At 58.5% G+C, this 14,949-nt stretch overlaps 1 protein-coding gene across 5 annotated transcripts in view; it reads left to right on the forward strand.

Moving 5' to 3' along the window:
• PTPRF (protein tyrosine phosphatase receptor type F) overlaps window positions 1-14,949 on the forward strand; it is an 84,438-nt gene that overhangs the window by 28,695 nt on the left and 40,794 nt on the right. For all 5 annotated transcript variants that reach the window (XM_069588938.1, XM_069588940.1, XM_069588936.1 and 2 more), the window contains one exon: window positions 6,777-6,965. In XM_069588938.1, coding sequence (XP_069445039.1) covers window positions 6,777-6,965 — 189 coding nt within the window. The remainder of the gene's footprint in view (window positions 1-6,776; window positions 6,966-14,949) is intronic.

Consider the following 14,949-nt stretch of genomic DNA (forward strand, 5'->3'; position numbering starts at 1 on the left):
GTGCTTCTGGCCCCGTGACTGTGGGATCTGTGACCTGTCCCTCCAGCCCTGCTGTGACCGTAGTCACATTCAGGACCACACAGATACGAGGCTGCAGCCATTCCCTGGAGAGATCTGAGCCCCAGACGTAGGAGTGGGAGAGGTGTCGATAGGTGGGCATTGCCAGGAACGTCTTAAAGATCTAGGGAAGAAGAAACCTGGGGTCCCCCACTTTTTTCTAGTTCTGATCTAACTTCTGGTCTATCTTGGGGCCCAAGTGGATCCCTTTCTGAATGGTTCCTGCTGTGGGGTGGGCAGTAAGCCTGCCTCTTCTGTTAGCCACAGACACTGGATGCCTTCCCTGTGCCCAGCCTGCCCCTCCCACCCTTGCAGTCGCAGGTACTTACAGGGCCCTGCTGTGTTTGTGGCCCCCTTGCCCCAGCCTCAGGACCGCAGCGGAACCAGCAGCTCTGGGAACAGCTAGCCAGCTTGGAGGTTTTAAATGCCCTTCTGTGTGCACATCCTCCACCCCTGATGAGGTGTCCCCTGCCTCTGGTTGCCAGGGGAGAGAGGATTTTTATCAGGGGAACGCCTGATAAAGTGTGTTTCAGAAAGGTCCCTGAGGGTGCAGAGGCGGGTACCAGAAGACCAGTGAGAAGTCAGGGCAGCGGCCCAGGCAAGAGGTGGCAGTGGCCCAGACCCAGGCAGTGGGTAGAGGAGGAAGGGAGACTGGATTCCATGCAGTTTAGAAAGCTTGCCTGTGGGACTGGGGAGGCGGGTGACTCGGGGTTGCTGGCTCCGGGCCAGGTAGATGGCAGTGCTATTTGCTAAGGTTCAGGTATGAGAGGAGGACCCGTTTGAGGGGTAAGTTGATGAGTCCACTTAGAAATCTGTTGTAGTAGGTGTATGTAGGCATCCTGGGGAGGGGTGTCAAGGCGGCCTTTGTTCAGATTTTGCCTGGCACTCTGAGGGACAGCTGGAGATAGAGGGGAGAGAAATGGCAAGTCTTAGGGAGCCAGAGGACAGGAAGAGGGCCCGGATGGAGCCCCAGACTCTAGGTCTTCCTATAGGGATGAGTCCCTGGAAGTCAAGAGAAAAGAATCTGAAGGAACAGGGAGGGGTGCTGTCGAGAGGTCGGGCAAGATGACCGCTGAGACGTGGCCTCTGGACTTAGCTCCATGGAGTCGTGGTTGACCTTGGTGAGCACGCTGGCGTCAAGCCATGGGGGTGGCAGCTGGGCTGCAGGGACCTGAAGAGCAAGAGGGAGGTTCTCAGGGTTCTGGAGGGCCCCAGGCCGGAACCTAGCCGGGGTAAAGGAACCAAGAGAATGGTCCTGGAGTAGGACTGAGGTGGGGACCCTGGGAGGAGGGTTCAGCGTGGGTCAGACCCCAGACGCTGGAATGTGGAGGGTGCAGGCCTGGGGCCAGCCCCCGGGGTCACCTGGTGGCCTGCGACTGGGAGGCCTCACCAGCCAGGTTGAGCAGAGCCCTGGGAGGCACCAGGGAAGTCCTGGGGAAGAGGGGATTGGGAGGGGGAGGCCTCGCCTGCTTGGCTGTTCTCGGCGACAGGCCCCAAACAGCTCAGATTCAAAAACAAAACAGGCTTTTAAGATGCCAAGTTTGATGAAATCTGAGTGCTGGAAGAGGTGGGAGTTTTCTCTTAGAAAAAGCTGAAAATGAAGACTGAAAGCTGCGAAGGGAGCCCAAGGCTCCCCAGGCCTCCCTGACTGCCTGGCAGCCTGGAGGGGGGCGGCTCTGGAAAGGGTGGGAGCCCACAGGTCTGAGGGGCCCTTCCCGCTTCCCCAGGGGTGTCCTGACCCTGACCTTGCTAAGGATGGGGCTGCCTCAGGGACAGGGCCTGAAGCGGCCTTGGCTCCCTTAGAGAGCCGGCGTGCCGGGCGTGCCGGGGAGCCAGCAGCCTCGCTGCCCACCAGGTCCCCGCGTGCATCTCCGCACGTCTGCGGCTCCCAGCCCTGGCCCCACAGGCGTCTCCAGGGGACTCGCCCCGTCAGCATCCGTGTTGCTCTGCATGTCTGCACATGTGTGTTTCCGCGTCTCTGCGTGCACTCCCACTGGCTCTGCTTGCGTGCGTCTGTTTCCACAGGTGCCTGTCGCTGCAGGTGCCCCTCCGCACGCACATGGAGGTTTCTATTTTTGCACCTGTCTCTTTCTCTGTGTATCTCTCTGTGGGGCCCTGGTTGTGCACGGATCTAGGTGTCTGCGTTCAGTGAAGAGGTGAGGCCAGGTCCAACACTCAGGCACCGGGAAGGGGGTCAGGCCTACAGACGGTGCCACCCCAGGCAGCCGGTGTAAGTGTGTGTGTGTGTGTGTGTGCGTGCGCGCGCGCGTGCGTGGCTGCATGCACACAGAGACGCCAGGAAGCTGGGTAAACACGAATGAGGAGTTCCTGCTGACAGACGGTGCCGCCCGCTCCGGGACCCCGCGAGGCATCTCCATCTGTCCGCCTCCCTGGTGCAGCCCCCTCCCTCTGGCCCAGACTCCGCCTCAGGCATCCGGAGCTGAGCTGGACAAAGAGACCTGTGTGTGCTTTGTAGGGGGCGGCAGCAGCCTCCCTCCCCCGCTGGCCTAGGCTGATCCCCTGTCCCCCCTACCCTAGCCTCATCCATCAGGCCTTAGCTCCAGCCAGCCTCGCCTTCCCACTGCCCTGCCCCAGCCCTTACTCAGGCAGCCCTCCCCCTGAAAGCTCTCCCCAGCTGCTCATGCTCAAGTGTTCCCTACTCCTGCATTTCCCTCCTCCTTCAGGAAGCCACCAGGATAGCACTGATCCAACTGCATTCCTGCTGTGGGGACCTGGGCCAAGCTCTTGTCCCTATCTGAGCCCTAGGCTCCCAGCACCCACCCCGCAGCCCCCGCACCCTTTCTCTGCCCAGTGAGGATGGCAGAGAAGTCAGGGTTTCCACTGCAGTATCTAAAGACCAGTGTATATGCACATGTGTGTCCCCAACCCAGGTACACCGATCTGTGTGGGCAGACCTTGGGAATGTGTGCACCCTAACTGTGTATGCAGGCAGAATCCACAAAGAGCTGTAGAGGCCTCCCAGTACCTCTGAGGTCCACTAAAGCCCCACGGGTTTTTCTTTTCTTAGCGGGGACCCTTTTATCAGAGGATGGACCGACCTTTGCCCCAGAGGGACACACTGCAAAAACCTGGCCGGAGGCAGATGTGGGGACCTCCCGGTTCTGTGCGCACTCAGGGGGCAACCCCCAACTAGGCGTCGATTGAGTGGGAAGGAATCTTGGAGAGATGGGGAGTAGGGGCTTGAGAAGGGGTGCGGTGACCCAACCCAGGAGGGGACGGGAGGGGCCGCAGCGGCTCGGACCGCGGATGCCCGCCCCGCTTGGACTCGCAAGCTCCGCCTTTCTGCCGCGGCGCCGGCTCTCCGCCGCCGTTGCCATAGTTACCAGGCGGTCTGGAGTGGGGAGGGACCCTTCCTCCCGCGGCGCTGCGCAGCCCCGCCGCCCTCAGGATGGGTTTTGAGCGGACTCGGCGTGACCAGTACGTGCCGGTGTTGGAACGTGGTGCGTGCCGGCGGGTGGCCGTGTGTGGAGCAGTCTTGTTCGTTTTGCGGAAATAAAAACGCGGCAGCGTGTGTGCAGGGGTCTGCGATGGAGCGGTCGGCCAGAAGCCCAGCCGGCAGAGGGCGTGGTGTGGCAGCAGGTTGGTGGCTGGCTCCCGCAGGGCTGTCCCGAGCCCAGCGCCCCCACCCTGCCCAGTGTGGGGTCACACCACCTTGTCTCATCCCAGCCCCACCTCGACTTAACTCTGTGACCTTGGCAGGTTCCTGGATCTCTCTGCGCCTCCATTTGCTCATATACTTTACATAGTTTCAGTAAAGATTAGATCAGTTTGTAAGGCATTTTAACGCATTACCTGGAACTAGGAAGTGCTCCATAAACCTGACCTTTATCGCTCTACCTGGGCCTTGTTTTCCCCGTTGTTGATGGGTTTGGAGTGATCATATGATGCCAGCCTGAGGAATTTGCCCTGGTCCTTAGCATGAGTGGTTCAGGGTACAGTGACCCCAAGCTCCTGCAGTTCAGGGTACAGGGGTTATGTGAAGAGGATAAACGTGACAGTCTGATGGTGGGTCGGTTTACACCAGCCTGCCCAGGACTCAGCTTGGCCAGACGGACACAGGCATCAGTAAGCGGCTGCTGTCCTTGGCTATATTTGAATGTGCCTAGGGGTGGGGGTGCTGCAGCAAGTGAGTGTGGAAGGAAGAGCCAACAGCAGGTCATTCCTGAAGGGCTGGAGTCCTCCTGTGAGACACGCTCCCCCCACCAAGGTGCAGAACTGCAGCCTTCCGACTTGTGTCTGGAAGCCTAGTTGGCACAAGGGACTGGCTTTTGGGTCCTGCTGTTTTATGGACTCTTCACACATGCCGGTTTTAGGCTCTGGCGGCGATGCCTGAGGGATGATCTGAGCCAAGGACGGAGCCATTGAGGGCACGATAATTAAGGGAGGAAAATTAATTGTCCTTAATTTGGCACGATCCCAAAGACTTTCCCTGTGTTAGGAATTCAGAATACATTCCCAGGACACAGGGCTGCAGATGTATGTACTTCCCTTCTCCTTGATCAGCACCTTGTGGGTAGAGATGGAGGCCCGCTGACTCCTGGGCCCTAACTCTGGCAGGCCGTGCCCCCGCTTCCCCCTCCACTGCTCAGGAGGGCTGAGCAGGTAGAATTGAGGCCTGGAAATAGCTAGACTGGTGCCCCAGTGGGCTGGGATGGCTCCAGCAGCCCTGAGTGGCCCCTGGCTGTTGGGAGTCCAGGAAGGGTGGAAATGGACGGAGCCCTGCCTGGGCCTTCCTGGAAAAGCTAGTGGCGGCAGGACCAAAGGAAGCTGTTTCCCTGCTTGGCGCATCCCCAGTTCTGCGTTCATTTCCGTCCTCCCTTTTCTTGCCGCGGTTAACATTTTCCTTTTAAAAATCAGAGCTAAAAGTCAGGATGCTGTGGGATCATATTTACAGCCAAACAGACGCTGGGTTCACGTCTGGAATTTATAGGGCTGCAGGTGGGGAGGTGTTCTGCCAGCTACCTAGAGAAGCTGGGGAGGTGACTCCTACTGATCCCCGCCCCTTCTCCCGACAGGGCCACAGTCCCTTAGGGATGCTTAGGCAGCTGGAGCCTTGGCAGAGTGCCCCCTGGGGTGTGGCAGCTGAGAAATGTCTTGCCCTTGCCTGCTGGGGCTCCTCCAGCTTTCTCTCCTGCCTGCCCACCAGTCACTTCTTCTGGGTCTCTGAGGGGACCAGCCCTGCCAGCCTCTACCTTCCTCCTTTCTGAGGATGCCACTTGCCTTTTCCCTGGTATGGGAGCTGACCTCAGCAAATATCCCCACACCCTCGAGCTGGGCCTGCGGGAGGGAGATGGGTGTGGTGCTGGCCTCCCCGACCACGGGGCCCCACTCCTCTATCAAGAAACTGACAAAGGACAGGGTTCCCATTCCCCCACTGGGTATGCAGCCTGGCATCCACGCTGGTGGAGAGGCTCTGCCAAACCGCCACACTCACTGTGTGGTTTGCTCCTAGCAGGGGGAGCCTCTCACCAGACCAGGACAGGAAGGGGGCCCCAGGCCCAAGTCTTGGTACTTGCCTGCCCTGGTGGCCCAGCCCTTGCTATTATAATAATGTCAGCAGTCCTTGGGTTCAGATTCTTTGTCCAATACTTTCCAGCACCTTATGTGCATCATTAGATGTAGTTTTCACGACGACTTTATAAGGAGGGCACTTGAACCTTGTTAATAGATAAAAATGGATAAACGGAGAGGATTAGTAACACTCCCAGGTTGCAGAGCTAGTTAGTGATGGAGGCAGGAGCTCCACCTGGTCTGCACTTGTCCAAAGTCTGTGTTCAGCCCCATGTGCTCCCGAGGGTGGGGAGTGGGCAGCCTTGCCCCTGTCTGGGTCCCTCAGGGCTGTTGCAGGAGTCCATGTGCAGTGAGAGGAGGGGTGTACTGCTGCGGTCCATGCCTGTTGCTCCTGTGGACATGCCTCCTCTGTGAGCCCCCAACCACTGGCAAGCTGGGAGAAAGCAGCCAAGGAGTTTTGTCTCCCTCATCGACTTTTGATGTCCTCACAGCACTTTTTTTTTTTTTTCCCCTCTTTTTAATCTCTTCAACCTCCACATGCTCAGACCTGGGTCCCCAGGCCTGACCATGGCCTCCAGGGTCAGGACTGAGTAAGGAAGGAGGTTCAGGGTGGGGACCAGGGATCGAAGATGGGTCATTGGTAAGGCAAGGGGTGCCCAGAATCAGGGCCAGAACCCAGGCAGTGACATGGGGCTCTGCCCCGTGGTGGAGCTGAAGGCTGGATGCAGGCAGCAGAAAGGACACTACCCATGCACACAGGAGGGTGGGGACTGGATGGCACAGGGAGCCTCTGGGCTGAACTGTGGCTGGTGATGCCACTGTGGGAGCCACGGGCCCCCTACAGCCCACTGTCCACAAAGCACTTTCTTCTGTGGCCAGGAGAGGCTCAAAACTCATTTTCCCAGGGCCTGGAGAGGTAAGGGCTCATGTCTGCAGTCAGAGGCCTACTTCTCAGACCTGTAAACTCCAAGACAGGACAGGGTGGGTTCCCTGGCAGCTCGCTGACCCTGTGAAGGGCACAGCTGGGTAGTGGGGCTCCAGACTCCAGTTCCTCACGTCAGGGCAGGGTTCATACTTAGAATGCAGAGAAGGGAGGAGCCAAGGGTCACAGCTACCCTGGGAATCATGACGGTCCCATCAGGCAGGCAGTGCCAGCCCTAACATAAACGTTTGCTCTCTGTCTGCAGCGGAACAGCTGCCCGATGGGTTCCCCTCCATCGACATGGGGCCTCAGCTGAAGGTGGTGGAGAAGGCCCGCACGGCCACCATGCTGTGCGCAGCAGGCGGGGATCCAGACCCTGAGATCTCTTGGTTCAAGGACTTTCTCCCTGTGGACCCAGCCGCGAGCAACGGCCGCATCAAGCAACTGCGTTCAGGTGAGCAGAGGACAAGGGTTGAGGGGCCGTGCAGACTTCAGGAAAGGCGCTGGGCCAGACCCCAGCGCTTCCCTCTTGGGCCTGGGAGCTACGGGGGGCCTTGGCCTGGGTTGACCTTCCAGTGCTGAGCAGAGGGCACCTGGTGGGTGGGCCAGATACTGCTGTAGGCCCACCTGACCTGCCCAGGAAGAGAGCTTGGCAGCGAGAGCTGCTCATCAGCGATTCTTTCACCTTCCCGGGACTGTCCGACTCCAGACTACAGTCCGCCTCTACGCCTGGAGGCATGAGTGTCTTTCCCAGCCTGTGTTGGGCTCTGCGAAGGTGCTCTGTGAGCATTCATCCTCCGCCTTCCCTGGCGCCCGGCCTGAGAGAGGGGCCCGGACAGTGCTTCTCTGTGCTTCTCCAGACGGCAGGGAAAGAGGCCAAAGATGTCTGATTCATCAGGCTTCCAAAGGCTGGACCTCAGAGGCTTGCAGCCAGGGGGATGTCCAGCCATCCTGCGGCCACCAGGGCCACCTGTCTCCTCTGGATGTCCCAGTCGAGCCAGCTTGGAGCCCTGTGAGCAAGGATGCTGCCTTGAAGCTGGGCGGGCGGTGTCACCCCGTCGATCGATCTGCCTGCGAGGCTCCCGCCAGGATAATTGATTCCGTTTTTGCGGGAAGGGAGCCTTGGAATCAGCTTGGCTGTAGCTCTGCATCTGAGGCCAGTGCGGGCTGGGCTGGCCAACCTCAGTCCAGGAGCCCTCCTGCCAGCTGTGGGGTGCTAGGCTCGGGCCGGATGGCCAGCACCAACTATACCCATCAGCCGTGGTGTCAGCACCACAAAGGAGGTCATAACCCTAACCCCTCTCAGGGCCTTGCCAGCTACAGAAGTGTCCTGTCGCTCTCTGGGGTGCCAGCCCCTCCGCACCAGCTTCCGCCAGGTGGACACCCCCATGGTGCCCAGGGGAGGAGGAAGGGATGAACCACCCAGCAGGGGCAGGATTCTGGTCCCAGCCGCGGCCGCCTGAGACAGCCTACGAAGTGTTAGCTCATTTAATTTAATTAAAACTCAACAAGATGGAGGCAGCTGTAGCGCAGTTAATTAAAACAGCCATAATCAAGGCAGGAAACAGGCCTCCAGCGTTCGCGGCCGCTGCCCAGCGTGGCACAGCGGCCGCCACGGTTCGGCTCCTCTGCTGTCCCCGCAGCCCCCAGGGAGGCTCCCCAAGCAGCCAGATGGTCCTCCCCCCAGGCCTGGCCTCCACCCGGCACGGCACTGTCTGTGGCAGCAGTTCTGGGAAGGCATGCCATCTCGCGTGTTCCGTTTGTTGAGTATTTATGTGGCGCCTGCTGTGTGCCGGGCCTGGTGCCACCCATTCACAGCCCCGTGAGTCAGCTCGCGCGTGGCATGCAGCTCACTGGCCTCCTCGACCTCTCAGCAGCCACCTTGCCTCCCTCTCAACCCACTCACTCCCCGGTTGCCCCGGCTTTCCTCTTTTCCGAGCGACCCTTCTCTGCTCGGCAGCCTGGTCTGCTCATTCCTCCAGGCAGGGAGCGCGTGGCCCTGCTTTTGCCCCATAGACAGAGCTCTTCCCCCGGCCGGCTCGCCCACTCCTGCAGCTTCAGGTTCCATCTGTCTCCACGCCTGCGAGTCCCTGTTCTGTCGTTCTAACCCAAACATCCTGCTGGAGTCCTAGACTAAGAAAGCCCTCTGGCTTCTGGGTGTTACCCTGACCGTGAAGGGTGGTAACTCCTTTCCGAACCGTGGCACCCTGCTTCCGCTGACCCTGCCTCTGTGGGTGGCAGCCGCTCTAACCCGGAACTTAGGACACACCCCAACTCCTGCTCCATGTAAGGGGCTCCCTAACCCTCTTGATTGGTCGCCCACATGGCTTTCACGTTGGTCCTCTTTTCTCCTCCTGTATCCCAGGTCACTGAACACTGCTCTCCCAGCTCTCCCCTTGAATCCATCCTGCAGGACTGGCAGAGTTTCCTGTTTGTGCCCCGTGTGCTCTGACGGCCTCAGTGGCATCTAGCTGCCTCCGTGGTCACGTGCACACTCCTGAACAGGCACACACAGCCCTTCTCACTCTTCCCCAGCTCATGTCTCTAGCTTCTTCTCATTGGGTCCTGGCTTCACCCACTAGCTTCTTGGCCTGACTGAAGTTATTAACTTTGAGCTTCAGTTTCTCATCTTTAAAAAGGAGTTACAGTGAGAATTAAGTGAGGCACTGGCGGTGAGAGCTGTAGTTAACTGGCCCGTGATGAGGGTTCTGTGAATGGGGCTCTTTGTAGCTCCAGTCACTCCCCAATTTGTACCGAGCCCCCCAAGCACATCCTGACCCTCTACTCACATTCGCTAGAACATGAAGCCCCCCTTCTCTGCCTGAGGCCCACTCCTTCAGGACTTCCCTTGCTGTGTCTTGTCACCATCTGGCTCCAGCTCTGGTCACTTAGGCTGGGTGTTCTGCAGGGAGGGCCTGGGGTTGGCTCCTGCCTGCAAGGGCCTGGCAGGTGACCAGCACAAGCCCAGCTATAGGACAGATATCTCTGAGCTCTGAGGATAAATGATTTACTGATGACCTTTGGGCCCTGTCCTTGCAGACCTGCTTTTCAGGTCCAGGGAAACCTTTCTTGTTTGACCTTTCCTGCCACCTGAAAGCGGTGACCTAAGGGTAGTGGCCCAGGATCCAGCTTCTGGGATGGCATCTGAGGGGCCTCAGTCATCCCACTTGCTCAGTAACCAGACTCTTTCCATCACTGCCTGACCCTGGTCCTGACCCTTGACCCAGTAGCTGCTGCCCCTGGCCTGTACCGTTGAGAAGGGTGTGGAACTGTGCCAGGCACATCTGACAGGGGCGTCCCTGACGGAGTGGAATAGCCCTGAGTGCTCAGCTTTTACAGGGACCTCACAGTTTATGCATCACCAACCGTTTACAAAGTGCTTTCCTGCCTTTGGTTGCGCTTGATTCTCTTGCAACCATGAGAAGCAGGGCAGTTAGTGATTATCAGGCCTGCTTTACAGGCGAGTTAGGGAGTCACCCACCCAGGGTCATGTGGAGATCTGAGGCTGGGGACCTCCCCTGGGACTGCATCTAGGGCTTTCTACTATTGCATCCGACTAACCTGGGGCCTGGGGAGAGGCTAGGCCCTGCTAGGGCCCCAGAGCACCACAGCCTTGTCTTCTCCGAACCTCAGGCCCTCCCCGACCGTACCCAGCACTCCTCAGGTGTCTGCAGACTGAGCCGCAGCACGTGGCACCAGGGCGTGGCCCCCGGGAGCAAAAGCACGAGACAAGTGTGTGTGCGCGGCCCAGGCTCGACCCCTGCTCAACAGGCGCTTTCTTCTCCAAAGTGACGTCACCTGCTGCCACAGCCTGTGCCTCTTGAAGGATTTGAATTTGAGACCCAGTGTGGGCCCCAGAGGAACGGGCACAAACTCAGGGATAGTGGAAGTCTGTCAGGAGTGGGCAGCATCACTGGAGCCAAGACGGGGCTGACCACCAGGCCCAAACCACTGCTGTGGGCCCCACACTCTGCCAAGCCCGGAAGGATCACTGTGGGACGTCTCCTGGGCTCCGCTCATCCCACGGCCTGCGTGTATATGCCACCATCCCCATCACCGTGGAGGACCACTTGCCCACACTGTCTGCTGCTCACCCAGACACCTGAGCCTGGATGCCAGCATCTGGCTGCAGAAAGAGGCCCACTGGCCCAGACAGATGGAGCTCTGGTGGGCCTGAGGGCTGCAGCCCCCATTCCATCCTAGCACCAGCTGGTCTGCCAGGAGGGCCTGCTGTCAGCAACAGTCCCTTTTATCCGAACACTCTGGCACCCCTCAGGGGCAGTGTGGATCTGAGGGACCCTTCAGTCTCCCACACCCATCATGGAAAATGGAAAAGACAAATTCTTTCAGTTTGGTGGGGAAATGACTTTCCAGAGAGGCCCAGAGTCTTGTCACACAGCAGGTTAGGTTTTGGAATTACTGAGGCCAGAGCTAGGGGTCCCAGGCCTGGAGCATTTAGGTGGCCACCCCTCCCCCTCTCATTGCAGACCTGCAGTGTAGGAGTAGACCAGCCTGTGGACATTGTGGTCTCAGGACCCCTGGTTGTAAATATCAGAGGATCTCCAAGAGCTTTTGTTTGTGTGGATTATTTATCAGTATTTGCCATATTAGATGTTAAGACCAAGAAGATTTTAAATATTTATTAATCCACTTTAAAATAATTTAGAAACCCATTATGTGTTAACATAAACAACATTTTTTAATGGAAAATAATTATATTTTGTGAAACAAAAGCATTCAGGGAGAAGAGCAGCCCTGTTTTACACTTTTACAAATCTCTTTAATTTAGGGCTTAATAGAAGGCAGCTGGATCCTCCTGTCTGCTTCTGTCTTTGGTCTGTTGTGATATCACATCCTGATGCCTCCAGGAGACTCCGTTGTCTGTTTATGAGAGAACAGGAGTGAAAAAGACCAAAAGCTTCTCAGTAGTGTGAAAACGGCTTTGACCTTGAAGACCCCTGAAAGGGCCTCAGGGACCTTGCGGGTCCGTGGACCACGCCTGGAGAATCACCAGGAAGATGATTCTCCCTGTGCGCCTCACTCACTGCCCAGGGCCCAGCGCCGCCTGTGCCTTCTCTCTAGCCTGTGTGTCTGCAGGAGGCAGCCTGGTCCAGTGGGAAGGCTGTGAGCCAGCCCTGGTTGGTTCCTGCCACCTCATAAGCTGTGTGACCTGGGGCTTCGAGCACTTGATGTTCCTCCGCCTCTATTTCCTCATTCTTGCCGAGATGGATAATTCCTCCTCAGTGGGTGTTGTCGGGGTCAATGAGCTGTAATCAGTGTTTGTCTCCAGCACACTGCCCTCCCCAGGAGTGGGCAGAGAGGGGCAGGGTGGACAGCGCTGACCTGGACCTGCCCATAGGCCCCCACTCCTCTGGATGGGGCAGCCGGAGAGAGGGGCTGCTGTTGGGGAGGGAGCCAGTCCAGACCTGATAATAGCCCCGTACCGGGCATTTGCAGGGTGAGCGTCTGGCCCTCTAGGCTGCTGATTCCCAAGGTTACAAGGCAATGAGCAGGCAAAGGGATGCGAGGAATGGCCTCTGCCTCTCACCAGCCAGGTTGGGGTACTCTGCAGTCACTCTGTTTAGCAGGGTTGAGTGACCTCACAGGGATCTGCCACCCGATGGTGAGGAGGGGGCTGGTGTGTGTGTTTGTAGGGGGCTGGTCTGGTAGTGGCCTGAAGTGAGCCCTCTAGCCCTTTCTTCTGTCTGCTTAAATGCTTTGCTTTGGGTAAGTCCTCTGTTTTGAAATCCTACTCAATCTTGTGCACTTAGGGGTCCCTGCAGGGTGGGGTTATCGCCTCTTCTCTTCACCTTCCCCCTCCATTGACCTCAGCCAGTGGGGTCTTCAGGAGCCCTGCCTCACCGTCCTGATTCCTGTCACCCCCCAGCCCTGCTGACATAGCCTCAGTTGCCCCCCTCCTCAGAGCCATGCCAGTGACCTGGGGAACACAGCTTCGCCTCCACGCAGCTGGCGCTTGCTCACATACCACCTGCAGCGGCCTTAGCCAGACCTCAGTTTCTCCGTGTATTTATTAAGGCCCTCTTCGCGTTTTATTTTATCTGATTTGGCTTTTTGTGGCTTTCCTTCCTTTTGTACTAATGCTTCTTTCTGATCTTATTTGCATTCAAATTACCTCGCCAGGTGGTTCACCAATCAGAGGTAAGAATGCTGTCCGTGCATCTGCCACGCCACGCCTCGCCACGCCGTCACCACCACTCCATCCCGTCCCGTCCCGTTGTCACCTCCCCCATCCCCACCTCTCCAGCCTCCTCATCTCCAGCTCCGGCCCCTCAGCACCACCGGCCACCACACACATCCACTCTCAGCCATCCCCTCCTGTGACTCATCCATTCCAAGTCTGGATTGTGGACATAACTCGGCTCATCCCCGCCTTGGGGCTGCAAGCCCACTGACCAGGCCTTCTAGGCCAGCCCCGCAGACAGAAGGGCCTCTGCTGGCTCCTGCAGGGAAGCCAGGCCCTGGTCTTCAAGGCTGGCCAGAGATGGAGAATCTTCCCATGAGGTGGGGGAGCATGACCAAGGCTTGCCTTCCATCTCAAGAACCTCCTTGGTCTTGGGGCCTTCAGTCATTACTAGCTCCCCCTTCAACACCCAGCCCTGTGGTAGAATGAGGCTCCCCCTGTAAACCTCTCAGTCCAGCAAACACCAAGAAGGAAAGGCAGTTAAGACTAACACAGAAGCTGGAATGCCGACAGAAATCAGCAGGGTCCTGGGTAGCCTGACCCCCTGAGCTGTGAACCCCGCTGCTCTCATGCTGCAGGACCCTACATTCTGGGATTCCAAGCCCAGACTGGACTCAAAGATCCACGAAGAGCCATGTTCAAGTTTGACTCAACTTCATGTCTTTTGAAAACTCCGTTTCTCTCTCGAAAGTCTGTTTCCTCCTGTTCAGGCTGAGGCCAGGGGTGCGCCTCAGGGGGCATGATGGCTAGAGCAGAGGGGGAGAACTGGGAATGGTCTGGCCCAGAGCAGACATCCTGTAAACCGGTGGCTTCTGTAGTGTTGGTATTCACATCGTTTTCTCCCCGCCTCTCAGTATCCTTGGGCACCTCTAGACCCTCAGAGTTCAGGGCCAGGCTGTTTCCAGAACAGAAGATGGGGCCAGGCCCCCGCTGCCAGCTCATGGTGTTGGTTCCAGATTTGGAGGTTTCTGTGTGCAGTAGTCTCAGGGTCTGCATGGGGTCCCCTGACCAGTCCTGGTTCTTAATGCAGGGGAGCCTCCTCCTCCACCCAGGATCCCACCCAGGTACCACTTCCTGCTCTCACCTGTGGCACCAGCTTCCAGGACGACCCCCCCTACCCTCAGCTGAACTGACCTTCATGCAGCCCCCTCTCCCCTTGGCCAGGGGCCTGACCCCCATCTGCTTGAATGAGCGTTTTCTGTGACAGCGTCCATCCATCCCATAAACATGACCTGTTGGGTGCCTGTCAGGGCTGCTCTAGTAGGAGCTGGGTGTTTGGCATGTGTCCTGGGTCCTCATGCTCCCTGACGCTGGTGGGGAGGGCTGACCAGGACCACAGAGCAGGCCAGCCCTTTCTCCCTCTGCGTTGGGGTCGAGCCTGAGCATCGCTCTCCGCACCTCCAGTGTTCATAGCCGCTCCTGCTGCCCAGCATTTGGGTGATGAAAGAGAGGTATCAGGGTGAAGAGGCTGTTACATGTTACAGCTCAGACCTGCAGAGGGACCCTGCCCCCCGGAGCCTGGGCCACGAGAGCTCCTCCTCGTGGCTCCTGTCCCATTGGGTCAGGCGGGATCAGGCAGTTCTGTCTGCGTCCTGTGTGGGTGTGACCGTCAGCCGGCCTGGGCTCCGGGAGGGGTAGGTCTGTGTAGGCAGGGGTTTCTGTCAGGCTGTGTCCTGTGGGGTTGTTAACTGTCCATTGGAGCGTCCTGCGTGGGTGTGATTGTCTGTCAGCTTGTTCCAGGGAGCGGGTGTTGCTTGTGCCTCGGAGTGTTCCTGTCACGGCGGTTCGCCCGGTGCACCCCCTCCAGCAGCAGTGTTCTCGGGCGCTTGCTGCCCGGGCTGGGGGTGGCCAAGGCCTGGTTTTGCCCCTGTCTCCCACCTTGCCCTTGCCTTGGCCTCCCCTACCTGGCACCTGGACCTGCCAAGACTGGTGCCAGCCCTTTCCTCCGCCCTCTGTGAGGGTCATTTTCAGCACCCACCCCCCCACCCCCACCCTGGCTCCTATCTGTCCGTCTGCGGCCAGAGCAGCCCCTCAGGGCGCTGGCCCGAGTGGGAGCTGCAGCCTCCATTAGCCTCCTGAATTATGCAGGAGCCGCGGTGGGTCGAAGCACTTTAGCAGGGGCCAGGCTGAGGAGAGGAGCCGGAATGGGTAGGGCTGGTGGGGCTGGAGGTAGAGGTGGGAGGAGGGGTGCTGTGAACAGAGGCCGTTGGGCACCAGGCCCGCAGGGCCAGCCCTC

This window comes from Ovis canadensis, chromosome 1, assembly GCF_042477335.2.
Source record: "Ovis canadensis isolate MfBH-ARS-UI-01 breed Bighorn chromosome 1, ARS-UI_OviCan_v2, whole genome shotgun sequence".
NCBI lineage: Eukaryota > Metazoa > Chordata > Mammalia > Artiodactyla > Bovidae > Ovis > Ovis canadensis.